This window comes from Siniperca chuatsi, linkage group LG1 (assembly GCF_020085105.1).
Source record: "Siniperca chuatsi isolate FFG_IHB_CAS linkage group LG1, ASM2008510v1, whole genome shotgun sequence".
NCBI classification, from domain to species: Eukaryota; Metazoa; Chordata; class Actinopteri; order Centrarchiformes; family Sinipercidae; genus Siniperca; species Siniperca chuatsi.
The window spans coordinates 6,199,104-6,222,343 of record NC_058042.1 but is presented as its reverse complement, the minus strand read 5'-3'; the positions used below and the strand labels follow the sequence as shown (position 1 = coordinate 6,222,343).

Genomic DNA, 23,240 nt, shown 5'->3' with positions numbered 1-23,240 from the left:
CCCCCATGGAGTCCAGACACTGGTGGTGGCAGCTGATGACTCTGCTGAGGCTGAAGGGGTTGATGGAATGATGAGCTGATGGATGTGTGAAGACTGGGCGGTGATGGGGAGGTGGAGGGGCTCGCAACTGTTGCATGAACATAGTGTAGGCAAAGAGAGAATTATATTTAAGCAGACGGTAGTAGGATGATAGGTTGACAATGAAGGTGTGTCACTGTGCTATTGGATAGATGAGACCAGCTGATGGAACAGCTGATGTCCTGATAATGACAGCAGGAAATATAAGTGCGTGAGAGGAGTTAATGATAGAATGGTATGAGAATTACTAGTCAACATGTCTTCTGTGAGAAAGGCCTATTAGATTTTAAAGAAGATGGCCTCTGTAAATGGTAAGCAACCTAACATGTGCTTTAAGTATTGTTAGAGGTCTGTGATTATTCTTGACATGTCTGTGGTACAGGAATATTATATTGAGAGATTTCTTAATGGGGGCAGTGTTTCATAATGCTAGCATAACGTCATCACGCTCGAGGTAAGGAACTTGCAGTTAGGTGTGCCTTGGAAAACCTTATTTCATACCATGAAACAATATTAAGGGAGCTTTATGAGCAACAGATAGACTCAAATACTAAATATGGCCATATGGTGCTGTATTACCACTGACCATGCTTTGTAGCTGATGTCCAACCAAAATGCTCTCTGCCCCACATTTAACATTCCATTTTAATTTCTCCACAATGAATGGAATAAACACGTGTCAAAGCCAAACGTTTACCATTGAATTAGAGTTGGAAATTATGAATCACTTGTTTCATTTAGTTCAATTTAAAGTTTCAGTTTAAAGTAACTGACTGTACCTGTCCACCCGAGATTGTACAATGGTATTACAGAGCAGAGGTTCTTTCCTCACTTGTTCTGCACTTACCAATCTATCCCTGCACACTCTGAACTCTGGACTTACAGATGAAATTCGCTTTAGTTGCCAATGTTTTAATTTTTGTTTTGAAAAAAACATTTAAATTGTGTTTTTCAATTATTTTGTCACTAATAAACTTCCATAAATTGCCTGTGTCTACTGTATGTAACTATCAGAGTGATCATCAAGACGTGCTCCCTGTAGCCGACTCACTGGGTGGGGGGAGAGCAGTTCCTCCTCTGCTGCGGAAACAGACTGGCTCTGGTGAGACAGAAGAATACAGATGGAGATCCGTTCATAGAGAAACGCTGCAGGAGACCTGAGAACGATGAGGGTTAAACTCTCTGATCACTCTTTCATAATGAGACCAAATGCTCTGCACAGCCACAGTACAGCTGTTTTCTCTCCTCAGAGTTTGGGCAGTCTGATATTGGCAGTAATGTCCAAGCTGTATACACACCCTGTCCAGAGAGAGGCTGTCCACACTACTTCACCTGGAGGGACTTGCAGGAGCTCAACAACACTGACTTCTACAACCTGTAAGTGTTGCATCAGTCAGGGTAACCCCCCATTTGTCTCTCTCATGGATGGAATCTCTGTCTGCATTTCTGTCCTTCAATTTTCTCGAGAACCATTCATCCAATGGACTTCAAACAAAATGGACAAAACATTTTTTTCCTAGATTCTGTGGGTCTAGACAAACAAATTTTGAGCAATCGCCACCAAATTTGGTACAGAACATCTCTGAACCAGGCTGAAAAACGTTTTTGGGATTTTTGATATTCCATACAATTTTGCTATAACTGGCCCTCAAAGTTTGCTCAAATGCTGTGGACAGGGCTTATGTCACAAAAAATGTCAGATCTCCTGAATACTTTGTGCTATTGCAACCATATTTGGTGGACGTGTGGATATGATGTCTGAGTGACCATGACAAATTTGGTACCTTTTGGCGGATAGGTGGCGCTGTAGCAGCATCATCTAACTATAAAAGAAGGAATCTCCATCTGTCTGTCTGCATGTATGTGTTTATGACTGTCCTTTGCATATCTCGGGAACCATTCATCCGATCGACTTCACACTTGGCGACTGTATTGCTGAGACCCCAAGGGAGTGCAGTGTCGAGTGTGAAGTGATCGGATGGATGGTTCAAGCAGCCATACCGAGGTTCTCGATAACGCAGCCAAGCAATTGACACGCTCCAAACGGGAATGCGCTCCGAACGGGCACGCCCCCAACAACGCTGCAAGCAGCAATACCTTATACCAAATATTTTGGATTTTGGAGGGAATACAATGTTTTTAATCTAGATGGCCAGAGGCATCTTGGATTCTGGAAATACCTTCAAAGCAGTGATAACAACCCTCTAGGTTTTTGAAAGGTGGCCAGGAGGCTTTTTTCTGTGACTTGAATGTATTGATAATAGATGAGAGCCAGAAACTGGGGCTTTTCAAAAATTCTTTCCAAAGTTGACACATTTAAAATGCTGAAAAGCTGTATCCACATGGATCATGCAGGTCTTTGAAAATATTAATGTATGATAGTCTTGTGATATACTTTTTATGAAAATTGTCTGATATATTTCCACTTGCCAGCAATGATAAGAATCCAACTTTCTGTGGCCTCCAACTCCCACTATGATTGCTTTTTTAATGTTTTGAGTTTTAATACCATCAAACTCCAGGTGTTGTCATAATCATATCCTTCTGTTTCTGTTGCCAGCATTGATACCATCAATCAAATCACATTTGTATTGTTAACAGTTGAGAATTTGCTGTTAGCTGCTTACAGGTAGCATTTATGACTCCGATTGACTTGTGTCTCAAGCAGAGACGGCATGGTCCCACCTTTCATACTTTTTTTTTGTCTTTTTTGACAGCGTGAAGGAGGAGAAATTAGTTTGCCGGGGAGGACATCCACGACAGACAGAGCTGATTTTTCCAAAAGCTAAATGAAGATCTGAAGGGCGCACTTAGGCTACAGCAGTGCTGCATCAAAAAGGGAAGATGGGCAGGGGGGGAAAAGGCAAAGACCAGAAGAGCAGCAAAGCAGGAATAATGAAGAAATAATCTGTCTTTTGTTTATACTGTTAATATCTTGGCTGCTCACAAACATCTTGTATTTCTGAACACATATGCAGTGTTTCTGTGGTTTCTGTGTACTGTATCGCCCTCTGCTGGTTTCTCTCTGACATGACTCCAAATATTCTCAGTTCTTGTTAAAAGGAACATGGCAACATACTGTGTGTCTCCGATGTTTGTTTGCTTGTTTCACAGTGTAAGGACAAATCTAACAACTTTCATTCTCAACACTGTAAAGGATTTTCTTTCTGGATTAACAAGCTACCGTTAGTATGTAGATCTGCAGGATAAATTACACCTGTGACATGCAGACCAGTCACACAGATTTGTTAAATATATTGGGTCAAATATTTAAAATTATTCCTATCTGACACTGACTACTGATATCCACCTAGTATAAGTCCACGTCTGTTTTTCTCGTCTGTGTTTTTCATCCAGATCCTAGCCCGCTCCTGTCTGTAGGAGCTCCTGCTGCCTTCATGGTCTCCTCGTAAATTCCACGTTTGGAGGTAATAGTCATGCACGCAATGTGTTGTGTTTTCGAGTGCTCTATTAATTAGAAAACATGACAAAATACTAATTAGACACAGTAACAAAACTTTCTGAAAAAAAAACATGTATCTCCAACATGTTAGCTTATCTTGAACTAATAAAAACAGCATTGTTTTAAGTATTGTGATGGTGCATTCTTGAGAAAATATGATGTTTTGATGTTTGTTATGATGTTTGGTGATCCTTTTGATCTTATGTGAAATGAATACTTACTGTAAAAACATTTTTTGTCTGATGTACAAAATATGGCAGACTAAGCAGACTCACTCTGGTTGTTTTCAGTCTATCTTTAACCCCCAAAATCTGAACTAAAACATCACTAAAAAGAATAAACTGGAAATGTCATTGTTATTTGACATTCAAAGCCAAGATAATGTCCAGTGGTGTAAAGGAATATATATTGTGCTCCAATAAAGAAAAGGTGAGTTTCTTGTTGGAAGGCTATTTACTTATATAATTTATTATGAGGGTTCAAACCAGGAAGCGGTAGAACCCTATTGAGTTAGTGCCGGTTTCTTATTATTTGGGCCCGAGCAAGAATCGCATTTTTGAGGTGCTGAAGGTACTCGAAAACTCACGAAAATCTGCACAAAATTCAGACGTGGTGAAAATTTACATTTAATATACAGTAGGTCTTGCGCATGGGCATGGCAAAATGGGTCGCTAGCACCCCCTAAAGACCAGCCCCTGCAACACCCAAATCAACAAAATTTGGGGGCCACCTGTTTCATGTCCAGACGTAAAAAACCCATGCCCTTAACTCAACAGGAAGTCAGCCATTTTGAATTTAGTGGTCATTTGTTGCGATTTACAGGATCCGTACTTTAACGAACTCCTCCTAGGGAATTCATCAGATCGACTTCAAATTTTCGCAGTGCAATCTAAACACCTTCGTCATGAAAAGCTGATGTTTTCGTTGAAGGGCGTGTCTGTGGCGTGGAGTCGAACTTCGATGTTTCGCAACAAAGGAGGAAGTTGTTGTAACCTGAGTGTACATGGTCAAATCTGCTCCAAATTTCACATGATTAATAACAGTCCTGGGCTGAAGACCTCTACATGGGAGTAGTCAGTCATGGTCATGGAGCCACCTACTGGCAACAGGAAGTTACTTTCCCTATACTCCTACAAACTACTCCTAGCACATTAACCAGATCCACCTCAAATTTGTTCAGCAAAGTCTTCAGATCTTGATGATGCTTCATTGTGAAGTTTGTGAGTTTCCATCAAACACTGTTGTCCTGGCAACGCATTATTCGCCGTAAATCTGGAAGTTGCAATTTAAGTATACATTGTCCAATCTGCCCCAAATCTCACATGTTTGATAAGAGTTCCGGCCTGAGGACATCTACATGCCAATTAGGAGTTATACTCATTGGCAAAATGAAGTAAGCCTTGTGTGACAATCATCATTTGATTTAGACGAAATTTTCAGGGTTTGGTCATCACTTCATATACTGGAACATAACATATAATTAGTGGGTTTTCTCTTGCACCACATAGCGGTAATATTATTATTTGTCTTGCTGTGAGCTGAAATGAGCTAGAAACATGAAACTTGGCCCGATAACTGGTAACTAATGTGCAAATGCTTCCACAGAAATTTGAGCCCAATCTGCCACATGGTGGCGCTGTAATTAAGGCCCAAAAATGCAATTTTGGAAAGGCCACGCCCCTCACACCGTGACTCTGATTGACTTGAAATTTTTCACCCAAGTCAAGCTCAATGTGCTCTACAAAAAGCCTCTGGGACCATTAAAGTCTGCCATGATGGATTTTTTGCTAATTTGCATAATGTGAAAAACAATAAAATCAATAGAACTTTTTGAATTTTGACTCTATCGACACCAAATATTTGATACAGAATCGCAGGACTGAGATTCACTTTTCTATTATAAATGATAAAGATCGGTCAAAAACCATGGCTGCCATCAACCAAAATATCTTCGCAAAGGGAGGGGCTTAGCACAAAATTGGCCATAACTCATTAACGATTTGTCCAATCATCATAAATGTTGGGAGATATCTTCAGGCCTAGGCGCGCCACAGTATTTTGAGTTCGACCCATAGGGGGCACCACAAATGCCAAAAAACTGTACCTCAAAACTTGGTGGACAGAATTTCACCAAATTTGGTGTGCATGCTCTGAGGGCAAGCATTAACTAAAATCTGAAGTTTTGCATTGATTGGGGAGAGGGGGCGTGGCCTATCACATATTTGCCCGTAACTCAAGATGCCTTTGAGCAATCCTGATTAAACTCACCGGAGACATCCCCCGCCATCTCCTGCACATACACACAGAGTTTTGTTCAAATCCGATGAAGGGGGGGACGAATGGCGGGACTCTGAGTGCGCAATAATTGAAACACTGCAGGCTTTGTAGTGACGGAACAAGTGTGTGATTGATCTCACTCCTTTGAAACATAATTAAGCAAGCTGAAGTGACTTTGCTCGTTGCAGCCTGAGGCTAAATTTTTGGCCCATCGAGTCGCTTCCTTCCTTTGAGCGAAAAAGGTTTGAACCTGCCCATTATTAGGCCTATATATATTTATTTCTAGGCACCGTAAATATTAACAACATTAACAACCTTAAAACTAGTCACACATAAACCATAGCGTCCCTCTTCACCCCTAAATGTCACATTTTGGCAACAAAGGACTTGCTTTGAATCTGTCACAAACAACATACTTGTCCAAATATACACAAAAGAATGAAAGAATGAAATAAAGTAAAGCAAACTATAAATGGCATGTAGTAGTGCTACAAACAAGGTGAGTTATGTTTAAAATTGAAACATGACATAAAACAATAAAAGTTAATATAACTTGTTGTGGTCCTGGCCGCCCCAAATCTGCTGTATTACAGTTATAACATGCAGATTTAACTGAGGTATTACTCACTATGCAAACAGTAGAAAAAATATTGCATTCACCCATGTCTCCTCTTTCTATGTCTTTTAATGTCAAATTTCCACATCTATTTTTAAAAACTGTAACTGATTATCTCATGTGATCTTGTAAGCTATTCCAAACTGTGGCCGCCATCCAATAAAACGATTTAGATCCTAAAGAACCATATTTACAAATTCTGACTGAACTGTGACTGTGCATATAGCAGGCCTATTATAGCCTTCCTATGCTGGTCTTTGACACAAACACTGTAAATAATCTATTGCTTGGCCATTCAAGCAACACATACATGACCTGCTGCTAAATACTTAGTCCTATTAGCAATGTTTAATATGTTTTTTTAATTAAAATGCTCTATGGGCTCTTTTAGTGTAGGCTAATTTAAATCATCTTAGCTAGGCTATGTAGTGTAGGCGGACCTGTTGTTGCTTAGAAGGGCCAATACATTACATACATGGGGACTCAAAAATAAAACACATTTTCCAAATCCTGCAAAGTTGTCAATATCATTTAGTCATTCCTGCACAGTTCAGCTGAGTATCCGTTTCTCCTACAGTCACCGAAGGCAACACCCTATCGCAGCATCGCCGGACCTCTCAGGTGTCTCTGCTGGGCGGCCGCACAGCGGAGTCAATGGAGGAAATATAACGTGGCGGCATGGCGGACAGAGAGAAGAGGAAAACCAGCCCGCCATCTGGCCGCAACATCCAGGTGAACTCCTCGGCAAGCTTTAGGTAAGAGCCCCGGCGGAGAGAGCCTGGGGAGGGGGGCCGAGCTGCCCCCCTTTACGCTGTGAATGAGCGATGAGCCAGCGCTGCAGAGCTGAAGGTGCTGATGCTGGCTGATCGGACCCGCTGCAGCTGCGTTTGGCCCCGCTCAGTTTTGCGGATTGAAGTCGCAATGTGTTGTTGAGTTGCATGTTTTGTGTTTGGGCGTGTCTGCTCCCGGAGGACCGAGGCGAGCTGTGTACTCCCTGCATCTACTGGAACCATACATTTTTAAATAACGTCATGTCGCATACTTTTTAGTAATCTGCTCCAGCCAAAAACCCTGTAATACCTGTACAGCGGCTTTACGACTTCCAGCTTGAGTAATGGATTTATATTAGCCTTACTGACTGCTTTATGGTACTGTGGGCTTGATTTGCCACAGAAATACTGTTTGTGGTATCCCTGTAGTTACTCGTTGCAACCCAAGCAGTGACTTAATGTGTTTGTGGCACACATTAATTTTATTGACAGCATTCTAACAGCATTCTAACAGCACATTAATCCGCTATCACTACACAATTAGACTATTAGAGGAACTAATAGTCTAATTGTGTGTTATTGTGTGTGCAGGACTCACTGGTGAGTTTACAGCAACCTTATCAGGGCTGTTGTACCTCATCACTATTTAGTTTTTTTCTGATAGAGGCTGCTTTGTTTATATTTAGCCTATTAACAGGGAGCTTTGAAGTTTACCAGAAACATTTTAAATCATATTTTTATAAAAGGCCTACATCATAGCAAATCTGTAGTTCTTTTTTGAAAGGGCTACTCATGAATGGATGTTTGGAAACAAAACAAAAAACTGTCTTAGCTACTGTTTTATAGTTTTATAGATGACAAAAGCAATAAAAACCTTTTAAAAAAATGTCAGCTGTTTAAAAGAAAATAATAAATTCCTTGCTTTAAACAACATGTTTTTTCTCATCACATGTTACAGGAGACTGAATTGTATTCATTGATATTTCATAGTTGTAGTTGACTAGAGCAAGGAAGCCAGATAATCCACAACCTCGGGGTTGGCCCAGTCCCAGAGCAGCCATATGTTGGCATGTTTTCCTCCGTCACCCTCCCTGCCTCCACGCACTGTGGTCGAATCCTCCTCCAACCTGCTGCTGTTAGCGAACGGACAGTCAGACCGTCTGTGTAGCTATTTGTGTGGAGATATTCAGTGACGGAGCTACAGGAGCAGCTCACCTTCAAATCTGCATTCAGTCCACGGTTTCTTTAGCTTTTCAAGCCTGTGACCCCATTTTGAGGCCCCTAAAATATTTATGACTCGTCAATAGAGAGTTGTCAAGTTGTCATATGAGTCTGAGTAAAACATATTTCTATATTGTTTTCAACAGTCTGGACGTAACAACAAACAGAAGATTTTACAGACATTGTGATAGATTATTTAAATCTAAAGCAAAGACATCTATTATATTTTATCAGACTTCTACAAACGGCTCATGAAGGATAACACAAGTTGCTCTTTAGTAAGAAGCACTGAGGGTCCAAAACTTAAAAAAAAAAACAAACAAACAAAGAAAATAAAACAATATGGCTGCTGTTTTTCCTCTGTCCTCTTCCGTTAAACAATGACCACATGTGACACATTTTGATCCTCAGTTCAACCAGTGATTAAACACTTTGGTCATGTTGCTCAAATATCAGTATTTTATTGGCGATGTCCTGACCTGTAATAACCTTTTTTTCCCAGTCACTTGGGGGGAAGACAACATTGACGTATATCACCCTTTAAGTTGATATGACAAACTTAGCAAACAATTGTGTACTGTATTTAAGCATCCAGCAGTTACAGAGAAACATTACCATTCATTTGGTGGCATGTTTGTGTCCATCTGGCAAAAGTCTAATATTCACTCTCTTTTAGCTCTGTTTTAGTCTTCACCAATTCCTGAGGGAAATATCTGGCAAAATGCTCCATTTGCTAAAAACAGCTGCCGGCTGCAGCTGAAAACATCCAAAGAAAATAACAGTAAGCAAAACACATTTTTGAGTGGAGGGGGACTTTGAATAACTCATGCTCATTCATCTCTCATCATTTGGTCACTGAACCCATTGAACACACAGCAGCACAAACAGCAGCCAGTGTGCAGTTAATATTCACACTGACAGCAAAGTTAAAAATACTGTGTTAATGACATTTCTCAGGTTCATCACACCTTTAAAGGGCTGCTGTAGGCTGAAAACTGCATTTGAACAAAAGTATTTAGTTCATGGTGGAGAGAGGCTGTTCAAACCTTCAGACAACAACAGATCCTCACTGACAATCATTTCCTCACAGATATTATAATAATATAATATATAAAAAAATATCTCAACTGATCAGCTTTACCAATTTTAACTAAATGGGGTGTACAGTGCAGCTATCCTATAATATTTAATATGAGACAAAGACTCAGTACCAGCAGATGTTTAGTATCAAAGGACTCAGGTCAGGACATCCCTGCTGTATGCTTTTTTATGTAAGTGTTTGAAACCAGTAGTTTGAAACCTATGAGCTGTGTTTTTGGTGGTTTGCTAATTTCATGGTTCCTGAGTCCATGGTTTCATGGTTTCACGTTCCTGAGTCCAAGATGAAAACTGAGTCTCTTCTCAAAACACATTTTTATCGGAAAGCATATTCTGATTTTACCTGAGCTGTCTGTTTATTTTATTGTTTTTTATGTATTTCATCTTTCACTCTGGCATTATATTTCTCTCTCTGTGAAGCACTTTGTACTTTGTTTTGATAAGTGCTCTATAAATAAAGTTATATTATTGATTATTATTTATATGTAGGTGAACTGTACCTTTTAAATTCTCCCGCACTGCATTGATCATCTGTGGCACGAGAGGGCGTCACAGTAAATATACAGATCACTGAATAATCTAAGTTAAAGCGCAGAATTGTCCATGATCGCTCCCTCTCTTACACTCACTTATTCATTGGCATATCCTTTTTCCTTTTCTTTCATCTTTTCTCTGCAGCTTCCACACTGACGTGACTCTGCAGACAAGATCTGCTCAGGCAGATGGATTCACAGGGTGTGGGATGTGAAAGGGATGTGATAGAGAAACAGAGAGAGAGAGGAGACTAGGGAGGTTAAGCAGATTTTGAAGTGTCAGTTTCCCTGATTCACTGCATCCATCTTTCATGGACTTTGATGTTTTCTTGCGAAAAAGAAAACACTTGATTTCAGGGTTCTTAAACAGGATTAGCTTGTATTTTTTCAGCAGACAGGGGGAGAATTTAAATTAAGCAGATTTGAATTTCACCCACAGTAGAAGCTGACAGAGTGGACAGTTATTGCTCTGGTTGCAATTCCCCCCACTGTGATTATTTACTGCTGTCGCTCAGTTCTGCTGACATGGCACGTTCCACATAATGGCACCTTTCCTCTGCTTATATAGTTAATCTCTCTCTCTTTCTCTCTCTGCAGAGTACAGAGTAAAATCTGAAACCCAAAAATGGAGCAGTTGTACATTTCCAGCCTTAACAGAATTATGATTTTTACCTTAATTCTCTAAAATTAGCTTCATTTACCAGGCCTTTATTTGAAACAGGCCTATATTAGAGACAGGCCATTATTCCTATTTTTTCTTGTTGTTACAAATATTTTTAATATTATGGTATATATTTTTTGTAAGACACTTCCCTATATTCTGATCTACTCTCATTTTAATTTGCTACTAAAATAGGATTTAAAAAATAAATAAAATAGGGAACATTAGGAATACAGGCCTGTCTCTAATATAAGCCTGTTTAAAAATATAGGGCTGGTTCTCCCGGCAGTTGAAATACCTAAAGTATCAGCACCAGATTTTGAGAATTTACAGTAAAGGAAAACAAAGATCTAAATGTGGTGGGTCATTTGTTCATTTGATTTGAAGGTAATTTTATTATGTGGGACTGCAACCAATGATTATTTTCATTATTGGTTAATCTATTGATTTTTCTTTAATCATTCAATTAATCAAATCAGTTTCACAATGTGAGGACAAATGGTCAAAGTTTCTAAGGTGTCACCTTCAAATTTCACTTTAGATTTTCTTCATAACAATATTTTTTCATTTAAAAAAAATTCTGACCAATTGATAAAAATTAACAAATTTCAGCACTTTTGTTATTAACTTATTGATGAGAGATGAGATGAATTAAGCTTGTTCTTGACACTTGTGGCCAATACAGGGTTAATTTGCCTCTACTGACGAGCTGAACAGGGATTAAACGTCACACACACACACTCACAATCCTGGAATACCTCTCTTTCTGTCTGGGTATGTTTTATAGCATATTTTTCTTGTTGCTCCCGCAAGTGTTTTTTTTTTTTAAACTGGGATGTCACATGTATAGTAGGAAATGTTTGAAGCTCTTCTGGTGTGTGTGTGTGTGTGTGTGTGAACTCCATAGGCTGGTTCTGGCCAGCTGCTGAAGTCGTGCTGTATGGCCATATGGCTGCGTGTTTGTAGCTCAGACTGTAGAAAAACAAGGATTTAGTGTCTTTGACTTTTCTGAAGGCATGCTTGAAGCCTCCTCTTACTTTTGCCAATATGCACCTTGTGTTTAAAGCCCATTGGCTGTGTTAGTGTTATTAACGTAATCTCTCTCTTGCTCAGCTACGTTAGCAAACTGAGATACACCTCCTTGCTTCATATATTTATTGAAGTCTCTGGTTGTTAAAATCAGCACGATTCTCCTATATACAGTGTTATTGCAGACATACAGTGCATGTGCTTTGGCCTATGAGATACTGGCAGAAGGTTTTAAGGTCAGCAGGGTTGACAGGGTTAATGGACTGTACAGTTCACTGCACGTGGGCATGCGCACAATTCCACACACACACACACACACATTGATTTTGAGAGCTTATCCACCTGCCCAAACAAGCAAAGACCAGCACAGGTTAAAGGATAATTTGGGTTTATTACAACTTTTACCTTATTTTTGTAGGTTTGGCCAGTTAATGGCTGAAATCTGGGAACACAGTGCCCTGTTGGACTGCAAGGAACATGAGCGGTTAGAGGATCAGGCAGGTTGTAAACAAACCCCTAGGTAAGCCAAATTTATTTGTAAAAGAAAACAAAGGCAAACAGGAAAATTATTACTGACAGTGTATGTTACTGTTACTACCATCACAGTGTACAACTAACTTTCTGGTTCAACTTTGACCCACCACAGTTACCGTAGTTGTGAGCATTCAGTTTTCCTGCATAATGACGGATTATTACATTCTGAGTGGATTTATTTTCAGTTTTACCTTAAAATAAGTGGTTTACATAATCTGGATGAACTGTTGGATTGTATCTTTTTATCAATGTCGCTGTGTTGCCAGACCTCAGCAATTATGTTGGGAGAGTGCAATACTATTTTAGACTGATAGTGATGACAAGTGAGCACAAGAATAAGACCCAAGTTGTAATGAACCTGAATTGTCCTTTTAAGAGGATGAATGGAGAAAAAGAGAGATAAGGAAAAAATAAGAAGTCTAATGATCAATGGGCCTCATGAATAATTGAGCACAACAGTGTTTTACAGAGAGAGAGAGAGAGAGAGAGAGAGAGAGAGAGAGAGAGAGAGAGAGTGTCCTCTTGTGCTGATGTTTCTCCTGTTTGGGCTTGCTGTGGCGTTGGATGTTCTGCTAACACCAGCACTTTCCTGCTGTGGCGTAGTAAATCTGATGCACACAGGACAGAGTAAACATCAGAGAGAGAGAGAGAGAGAGAGAGAGAGAGAGAGGAGTAGATTATATAACACTACTCCTCTGTGGCAGATTCAGCTCCTCTGCTTTAAATAATTCCCCCCTCTATCTCTCTCTCCCCTCCGGAGGAGCAGCAGCAGCAGGGCTCTGAATTGGACGCCTCTCTCATCGACCCGGACGAGCTGCACCCCTCCCTCTCCTCCGGCTCTCTTCTTGCTCGCTCCTCCCTCTCTCCCGCCCTCCTTCCTTCACTTTCTAACCCTCTTGCTCCTTCTCCTCCTCCTCTCTTCTCGGCTGTGGATGCCCTCCTCACTTACAGTATGGACTCGGGAGGGGAAGGAGAAGAGGGTTGGATGGAGGACCAATGGGAGAAATGGTAGGGCATCTCTCTCCTTCTCTGTGTGTGTTTTTTTTTACTGGCATGCAGCAACATGGCTGTGTGTGACCTTGTGAGTGTGTAACTGCTAATATGCCTTTCTCTTGCTATATGCCATCTCCTTGCATCTTAAAGCTCAGGGCAGGCATGCCCTTGAGGGAGAGTGGATGCATATGGCTGTGTGTATGTTTGTGTCTAAAGAAGAGAGGTAGAGCGTGCAGCAGAGGTTGCTGGTTTATGTTAACCAAAAATAGGACCTGAGAAGTCACAGAGGAGAGCACACATCACACTTTATGTTGGTGTGTGTCTGTTATGACCGCAATGTAGAAGAAGCACTGTGTGGATGAATTTGTGTCTTCAGAGTTTGTTTTCATACAGCGGATGGCGGGGGGTTATCTGGATGTGGTGAATCTGACGGGATGGTCCTGATCCTTGTCCTGGTCCTGTCCTTGTAAGAGGACAAAGCTGATGAATGACTGACAGCGTGCAGCCTTGTAATCTCTCAGTGGGAGCATAAACGTGTGAATCATTGGGTTGAGGAAAAAAGACACAGGCGAGGGTATACATGCATCTGCTGTGACAACTAAACATTGGGCTTAATGTGTATGGAGTGTGAGGTGATTGAATCATAAAAGCAGAACAGGGATGCTAGTCCTATGAGACTGTTGCAAGAGATGCAAGTGTAAAATGTCCATAGTTGTATGGGTAACATGACTGTCCTGCTGCCACTGATGCATTAGCAAATATTGTAATAAATAAATAATACAAATATTTGGGAAACCAGATTCAGTTTCAATTTTATTTTTCATTAATTTCTTCCTTTTACTAAGGGAATTTTGGTCCATGATTAGCAGCACATTTGCATTTTCTCCACATTTCCTCTTTACTTTCTAATACCGGCAGCATTTTTCTGATCTGTATTCACCACAGCATGACCTTTTTCCATTGCAGGAAATATAACAACTTTTGGTTTTGTAGGGATCTAAAATACTGGTGAAATTCAGGATTAACTAATCTACTCCTTTTTAGAAAATGTTAGTAATTTACTGTGAAAATCTGTTTAAACAAAAAACAATGATCTGTATTTGACCTTGCGTGCTACTTGTGAAGAAAAACCGCAGTTAACATTTGCAAGCAAGCAGTAGGTAAATACAGTGCAGTTGGTATCAGGGTCATAGCTGGATTCAGATAAAGACTAATGAGCTGGTCGGGCCCATCATGGCCTGAGCGTGAGGTCATGCTGTCCTTCGTTAACACAAGCAGAGAGAACGAAGAGGAACAAACGCCCCAGTAGGCTGCCCCGTCTCCCCCCACTGGCAGAATAATGCAGGATTTTATCCTGAATCCTTTGCAAAATATACTGAAAAATCAATCCTTCAGTGTTGTTGCCTTCTGATGTCATTTTACAACATAAGCTGTGGACATTGTTTCTGTGATGTCATGTTTATGAAGGGACGTTTTGAAACCTGGACTTTATCCACCTGCTGCTATTTTGTTAGTTATGTGGATCCAGAAAATCTGAATTTGGGCAGCAGATTGTAGGTGAGAAATGACCAAGCAGCAATGGCCACAGCAGAGTTTTAAAACCCAAGACACATGTCTCTCAAGGCAAACAATCAACTCTCATACTTACCCCTCTTTAAGCCTTTATATCATTATATCCATTTTATACAGGAAACCGAGTGTAAGTCTGTGATACACCTCAAAACACAGGATGTCTACCTGAACAGGAGTTTACATAATCAGGGGATCACAGAGCCCAATTAAAAATCAAAGTTACTGTTATTCTGGGGTAGTGGGAGAAAGATCATACATGCTGAGAATGAGATCAGAATCACTGATGAGTACATGAAATATTAAAATCACCCCTGGAGAGGTGAACTCAAGGCTTACTTTTAGAAGTAAAATTAACAATAAGACATCTTGTTGAAAATAATTTATATTTTAAGAGATGTTTGGGGTCTTCTCAGTTGACTCAGATTTCCTGGAGCTTGTACTGAGTGTCTATTAGGGAACTACATCCTAAGTTACATCTGCAGTGCCTTCAGCATTGAGCTATGGCACACATGCATGCTGCATTAAAAGTCACTTTGAGTGTAAACCTTTGCTAGAACACTTTTAAAACTATAATCTGCAGTACTGGTTTATGTTGTCTTATTTACTGTATGTGTGTTTTAAACAGATGTAAAAAAAAAAAATAGAAAATGAGGCATTGTTAGTTTCCAAATTGGAGCTATATGCTGTACAACAGCAGAGCACAATAGCATGTAGCATCACTAGTCCTGTGTCCAATGTTAAGGTAACACGTGGTCCTGAGCTTGTGCGCCCAAACATCTGCTCCAACCTTCTTCCAGTAACATTTGTGCTGTATAAGAACGTCAGACCGTCAGGAAAAAAAGTTGCCATTGAAGATAATCTAGGCAGCAACTAAGTTTCCTCTAGAATTTTTTTGGCAGAGCAAATTAATAGTATAAAAATAAAAAAGACTTAGCTGGTCCTACGGATTTCACATAATTTCAATTACATAATTTCAACAAGCCATAACAAAACACTTTTGTCACACAAGTCTGGTGCCTAGATGGTCTTTAGCGTCCTGTGAGGTAACAGTGTCACAGTGGTGATGTCGATGTCAGCCTGTTGTTACTATGATCCAAATGATTTGCTGCGTCTCACGTTTAGTGATGATGACCAAGTAGATGTGTCACAGGGATTTCTGACTGTCTTCTGAGTCAGCCTGCATTGATCACTGAGGGTGTTGTGAGTGTATGAGTGAAATGATGGGTATACACAGTAGGCGATTTGTTAATTAAGGGGTACAGAGGGTTTCCTGGTTTGTTTTGTTCACCCACGGCTAGCGAACCGACTCATGACGTGCGTGACCCCCCCATGCACTCTCTCTGCTACTAGGGGATGGAGAGGGGGATGGCAGGTTAACAAGGGAGATGCATTTTTCCCACATTTCCTGTTCATATCTTTACTGTATACTACCACAAATAAAGGGAAAATGTCCAAAAACTAATTGAGTTTTAGGAGGATACCCTTTCAATGGTAAAGTCTCAAAAGAAATGTATGGCATCCATCTTCACACTTCCACCTGAGGCTGTTTCTCCTGAGAGTTTGGAACTTTTGTATAGGTATGGATGCTACTGTTAAACTCCCTGTTACCCCTGGAGTCCAAAGATAGTCAGTTTACTATCAAAATAGTGGACATATATTGACCGGTATTTCCATTATTTTGTCCACCCCATTTATACAACGAGGGTTGGCTAGTTTGCATGTTTCAGATTTGTACAAATTAACATGCCCTTTGTGACTTTATTTTTTTGTCTTTCTTTTGAAAAGAAAATATAAGAAATATAAATTTAGCATTTTAAGTAGCAATTACTATTAAACAGGTGTTTGCTATGATATGGACATCATCTAACAAAGTCATCTTTAATTTTGTCACATACACATGTATTGCTTGACTATGTTGTTACTACTTCATGTTCTATAATTTTTTGCTATTATGGACCTGAGAGATCAGACCCTCAGAGGAACCCTGTAATAATTTATGTAAATTGAGAAGAAAAATATCACCAAAATCCGTGTGGCGGTTTTCACACCGCAACTATGATGTGACTGTTCAGCCTGTTTGATGTGAGCGTGCTCGACATTGTACGCCCTGCATGCTACGCTGTAATGTCTGAGTGTGACAATGTAATTTGCTCTGTATTATACACTCTGTTGGTTTTCTCTGCTGTCTGCATCCCTCCTTACCCACAATTCAGTGCAGCAAAGGGGTCACCCTGTCCTGTCCAGGTGGTTTGTCTCCCAGCACTTAATTTTCTCCACCCTCCATTTATTTTTGTCCCGATGACTCTCTCCATCCTCTCACTGTCCACTGCCTCTATTTGCACATTTCCTCTGGGTTTGATCTACAGTCACGACATCATTTCCTCTCACCTCTTGTTCACCACTGTTTAGACTCCCCTCTTCTTTTTGTCCTTGTAAAGCCCCAATTATAGATCAAAACCTGCAATTCAGGGTCAAAATAACATGACATACTTATGGCTGATCGGCTCTTATTGGCATTCATGCATCATATTTGCAGTCTTTTCTTTCCTTTACTCTCCTTTTCTCTCCTCCACCTTCCTGTAAGTGATGCTGGTAACAGAGGGACACTCAGGAGCATAATGCTTTTGTTCCTTTCCCAGGCATCTGTCTGTATTGTAATAAATTACATTTGTAGTGAACTGATAAGCTTACAGGTTTTGTTATTCAAAAGCAGAGCAGTGTCCCTAGACCGAAGCCTGTCAATGCAATTCGGCTGGGACAAGAAAAGTTCATATGGCACACGTTGTTGCACAGTGCTTATCATGTCTAGTGGGTAAAGACAAGAAGAGCTGGAGACATATTGGCAGAACTGATTTACTTGAATGATAACCATGCTATCATTCAGTGTGAGGCATTTCTGTGCTGCTGGAAAAATATCACATCTCATGTAGTATTATAGGATCCTACTCACTTCATTATACGTTCACCTAAGTACAATAAGTAGCTTGTGCTGTAGAATAAAAAAATGAATTTTCTAATTGAAAAAATTGAAATAAAGAACCCCAATGAGTCTGTCTGTTAATGCTTCAGTTAATTATATTTATTGAGGTAACAGCACTTGTAATGTTATTGCAAAGTAATCTATTTAACCGACTTAAACGTGTATCAAGTGATATTTTAATTGTTAACGCTGAGTCAAATGACACTAATGTGAAATGATTGAAATCAAAATTAACACCAACTTTGCAGCTCCACGCAGCTTTAAGCTTCTTGTAGCTAATTGTTCTCCGGCTGCACATGGACTGTATGGTTGAGTCTTGTGGCTCTCACCAACCCCAACAAGTTTTCTAACATATAACATGTTATTATATAAGTGTATCAGTTGTGTTTTAGCTCATTTCTGAGTCTGATCCCCCTCTGGTGGTCAAACATATTTAGTGCATCTTAAAATAAATGCGATATTAAATAGGATAATGCTGGTGTCATTCTATATTTTGCCCAACAAGAAATCCCATAAAAAGGCAAAAACCAACAATGCATCAGTCTGTCTAAAAATTCTTTCTGACTTCCTTAACCTGTCTGTGGCACCTATTCTTAGTGAAGACATACATTTAAAAAAATAGCTTACAAATGTACTTTAATTTATAAAAAAAACTTAATCAGTGGCCCTCCTTAGGGTCATCCAAGCTGAAACACGTTGTTCCTACAATAAAGTTGTTCTTTATACTAAAAGTGTTGCTGGAGTTTTGACCTCAGCAAACATTACTCAAACATATACAGTTTTCTAAAACAGCTGGGCCCTGTAGTTTTTAGCACACTAGTCAATCAGGAGTAAATACAGCCGTTTTTGGGAACTAATTTCAGCTGCGGATTAATACACATTTGATACTCTAGTGAATATTTACAGCAACAGGATGGTATGCAGTATGTAGCATTGACCCAAAATAAACTACAGTAGCTGTGTTCATGGTAATGAAGGAACATTACACCCAGTACAAAAGTGTGACTCACTGATTTTTTTGGTCAACAAGAGAGGTCTATGGCAAAGAGAATTCAGCTACATCAGGATTTGGCAACACAGATAATACTTTTTAGTAGGATCAATTAATTGTTGTTTTTTTTATGGGAATTATTGACAACAAGAAAAATACAGAATATTGATGACTTTATCCTTTCATGAAACTACAAAGCCATTTAATTCGAGTAGCAGGAGCAAATGTAATCAGATGTGTCCACCTCACAAGTTAACAACTTTGCATTTAGGTGCCATTTTAGAAAATCAACCCTGGATGACTAAAAACAAATCTAAAATGTTACTGATGCAGCAGGTTTGCCAATTGGATAATTGTTCCGTGAAGGTGGATGATTCCACTGGGATATTTCTTAGCATCTCTTTCTGCCTCTGTCTCTTTCTTTCTTTCAGGTGTACATATATGTGTACATATATTCCCATCTGAGATCCTTTACTCCCTAACAATAGATTGCTGGATTCCTATAATCTCTCTCTCTCTCTCTCTCTCTCTCCCTTCCTCTCTTTCTTTTTCTTTCTCCCTTTCCATCCTTCAGCCCTTCTCTTCTGCCTCCTTCAGGGCCTCATTATAGAGGCAAACAGATGCTTCTGCATGGGCTATTTAACTCTCCCATACCCATCCTCCGACATGTGACGGCTAAAGACGGCCACAGCTGTGCGTACTTTTGCAATAGGAGACAGCTACAGTGTCGATGTAGCCCAAAGTGACATTAGCATTATGCAGCAACAGGGGGGTCATAGCTCTCCAAATTCACCAGGTCTCTCTGACAGCACCTTGTGATAGCTGTCATCTTCTCTTTCCTCCCTCTAATAACATTTCCCTGCTCTCTAACTCTGTCTGTTATGCCCAGGAGGCTGCAGGGTAAAGAGATAAAAGGCGGACATAATTACAGATGGGGAAAACTGAAGCATTGTTTACTGGAAGCTAATTGAATCCTGCCACAGACATCAGGACATTGTGCTTTGTTTTGCATTGTAATATATCTTTATTTATTTGTTCATTTGTATTTTTTGTGTGTGTGAAGCACTTTGGAACTGTGTGTTTTTAAAAAGTGCTTTACAAATAAAGCTTTACTTACTAGCTTACATTTCCCTGCCTGACAGTGGAGTGATGCCCCGGGGTTGCTGTAAGAGCGATCAAGACCTTATGTTCTTCCCTGCAAAATACAAATGTTTTCTTCCTGATCCGATAGTTTTTAATGTCTATGGATATTCAGATGTATGCCTCCATGTTCACTTGACAGCCTGCCCCATTGTGACATAGGTAGGAAACTGATGCAGAGGCTGATGCTTTGTAATGAGAGGTTTGTTTGCATAATACTGAGTATCTTGTAATTTTATGATTAGCTGTTTTGTTGACTTAAAAGTCCCAATAGGGTCAGTCACTTTGTCAGATATATCAACAACAATGGGCCTAATTGCTATTACATTTACAGTGGATACTCCTGGTCCCCAGATGAATGAATCCAAAAATTTTGGTCACCCTGGCCAACATTTCCACTTTTACACAATAAATAACTGAATCATACCCTGAAATTTACTGAGCACATTCATGCTCCCCAGAGAATGAACCTCTCTGATTTTGGATGCTATGAGCTTTGCTATAGAGCCACTCTCAGGACAAAATATCATCTTTACCCACAAGATACTGTAGTTCACAATCTAGGCAAGATTGCTGAACATTCATGCTCCTCAGAGGATGGCCAACTTTTGATCATGTTAATCACCCCATGACCTTTTCTTCTAGTGCCAAACTTTATGTTTGGTTCCATTATGCAGAGCTCCAAAAGCAGCAAAATCAACAGTATGTTTATTGAGTTATTCCATGCATTATATTCTGAATGAATGAACATTGTAACATCTACAGGCTGCTAATTTAGTCTTGAATTATGGATTAAATAACTTTTGGAATTTATGCTGTTATCTGCTACCAGCCTCCACTTATGGGTACCCACAAGAGGAGTTATATTTTTGACTAATCCATTGTTAAACACTTAAATCTGCTTACAACTACCTTATAGGTGTAATAAACCATTAAATGTGTATATACTGCCTAAAAATGTTAAAAGCCAAAGGGGTGTTTAAGTAAAGTGTTACCAAAATATTCAGTGGCATAACTACATTAAATGTGGGATTAACATTGATTTTCCCCTTCCTCTTCTCACCATAATCCTCCCCTTCAACCAGGTTGACCCATGACATCAGCCTGGATGAGTTTGAAGATGACGACCTGTCAGAGATTACAGAGATCACAGACGAGTGCGGGATGAGCCTCAACTGCAATGGCCCAGATATAAAGGTAAGCTGCCTCCACAAAGAACTGTTTCTCACCAGATTTCATGTAATAAGCTTTATACTCTTACAAGGAAGTTTTACACTTTTCAAGAAGTTTCATGTAACTAATGACCTGGTGTGTATCTGTGAAGTTTCTTTCAATCAACAGTTCTTCAAATATAGATTTAGTGTAGATTTCGCACTGCTTTTTCTTTCTGTGAACAAAGAAAAAATCTGCAGCTTCTCAAAATTACCTGCTGCTCTGATTGGGAGCAATACTAAAGGAGAGTTCAGTTAGAGCTGATTGATTTCACATAAGTAAGTGCAACATCTGCATAGTTTACTTTAACATTGAGTGTTTTTAGTCAGTGTATTTGGTGTCATCTTATCCATCTTATCCATTCCTCATATTATTTCACACCTCAGTGTACTAAAATCACCAGTAATGTTAGACATTGTCACACCCTTTAGAGTGCAGCGCACACTCACATGCTGGACAGGGGAGAGCAGATAGTTTCCCTTATCAGGAAGGATTGTGTCCTTGGATCTATTAAACACTGGAGGTATCCAAACATGACGGCTCATTCTTTTTAAAATGTGTCTAGACACAGAGGTGTAGCATAGGTTTACATCATCAAAGTGTGCCAGGTAGTGCCATTGTTTACAACCTGCCTATTCACAAATCTGGTAGCCCCATTTCACTGCTGACATTCAAACATACTGTAGCCCTCCTACCGATATTATGGTATGATTTTAAGGTGGTGGTGTATAGTTTTGAGTCTCAGAGTCTCATGGGTTGCTTTCAGGTAATGTCACGGACAGCTGTCATCTCATTGGTTGCACTTGGAAAGGTCACTGACAAACAGGCTCAAAGCTGATACTGATGTTGAGCGCAGCAGGGAAGTGTAAGGAGCAAGAGGTACAGAACAACCCAGGTTGTGCTGCAGCAAGGTTTAGCATCTTTGCTCTTTCCATAGGAAGACAGTGTTTCACAGCAGCACAAAGCTGCTGCTGGTCTTGACTCATGTCACGTGAATGGGGACATAGTGTCTGTCTGTGGCTCTGCTGGGCTGACTGCTGGCCCACATGAATGAAAAGGAAATATATAATATGGCTCTCGGAGGGACACAAATGGTTAAAATGGACATTATACCATTCACCCTAAAATGTCATGCAATTCCTGCTCAAAGTCAAAAGAATTCCTGTCCAAAACACACAATTTAAACCCATTAGTAGTCGGATTTTTTTAAAAGAACCCTTTAAACAAATTTTTACTTAGATTTTATGTCCCCACACACACAATTGTTTTTTTTCCCAGCTGTAAGAGGACACTGTCGACAGTTTACAATTCATTGACAGCTCAGAAAATACTTTCAGTAATAGAAAGTGGGAGAACAGGGAAAAAACACAGAGGAGCTGCTGATTATGCACCAAAGTCCCTTTAAATATTTAAAAAACAAAACCAGATTATAGTGTTGCTGCAGAAGGTATTTTTGAAATTCAATTTCACACATTTTTATTTTTTTCATCCCATTTGTTAATAGTTAAAATAAAAATCAATGAATTCCCCCGATTTAAAAAATAAAAAGCAAAAAATAATTAGGCATAGACATAATCTCCATTCTTAATGCAAATGCATTTCATAAAATTTCATGAGATTGTCTCGCCACCGTTCAGCGACACACAAAGTTTGAGCTCAGCGAGGGGTCGGACTCTCCTCTCTGTGGCATTTTGTCCTGAACAGCTGCTGCATTCAGCTTTCTGCCAGCAGAGGAAAGAGGCCAGAGACAGAGAGGCCTGACAGACGGCGACAGCGACGCTCTGTAAAAACCTTGAGTCTGATCACATATGATTGCCCCGCTGCATCCTGGTTGTCTAAATAATTCACTCTGAGCTGTTTGTTCCAGTCCTCTGAAACTTTTTTTTGTGAAGAAAGTTTAGGGCAACATTGGCCCACTAGCACCCTGGTTTTCTCAATGTTTATTGACATAGAAATGAGTGGGTCATTAATGAAAACTGGAGCGAATGTGAAATGCTACTATGAGAGAGAGAGAGAGATATGGAGTGGTACAGAGGGAGAAAATAAACAGAGGTAAATTTATTATTCTGTCA

General features: G+C 39.8%; 2 protein-coding genes across 4 annotated transcripts in view; both read left to right on the top strand.

The window, feature by feature from the left end:
* The first annotated feature begins 289 nt into the window (after window positions 1-289).
* Window positions 290-3,392, top strand: si:ch211-210p4.6. The gene is made up of 4 exons (XM_044198579.1): window positions 290-389; window positions 1,093-1,180; window positions 1,329-1,455; window positions 2,796-3,392. The coding sequence occupies exons 1-4, from the start codon at window positions 387-389 to the stop codon at window positions 2,869-2,871; spliced, it is 294 nt and encodes a 97-aa protein (XP_044054514.1). The 5' UTR covers window positions 290-386; the 3' UTR covers window positions 2,872-3,392.
* A 3,107-nt stretch (window positions 3,393-6,499) lies between these two features.
* mapk8ip1b (mitogen-activated protein kinase 8 interacting protein 1b) overlaps window positions 6,500-23,240 on the top strand; it is a 52,079-nt gene continuing 35,338 nt past the window's right edge. The window contains exons 1-4 of one of the 3 annotated variants that reach the window (XM_044198547.1): window positions 6,500-7,189; window positions 12,165-12,266; window positions 13,232-13,288; window positions 21,042-21,153. In XM_044198547.1, the coding sequence (XP_044054482.1) occupies window positions 7,113-7,189; window positions 12,165-12,266; window positions 13,232-13,288; window positions 21,042-21,153 (348 nt within the window). In that variant the 5' untranslated portion in view covers window positions 6,500-7,112. The remainder of the gene's footprint in view (window positions 7,190-12,164; window positions 12,267-13,231; window positions 13,289-21,041; window positions 21,154-23,240) is intronic. The other 2 variants (XM_044198557.1, XM_044198567.1) reach the window with 2 other exon arrangements.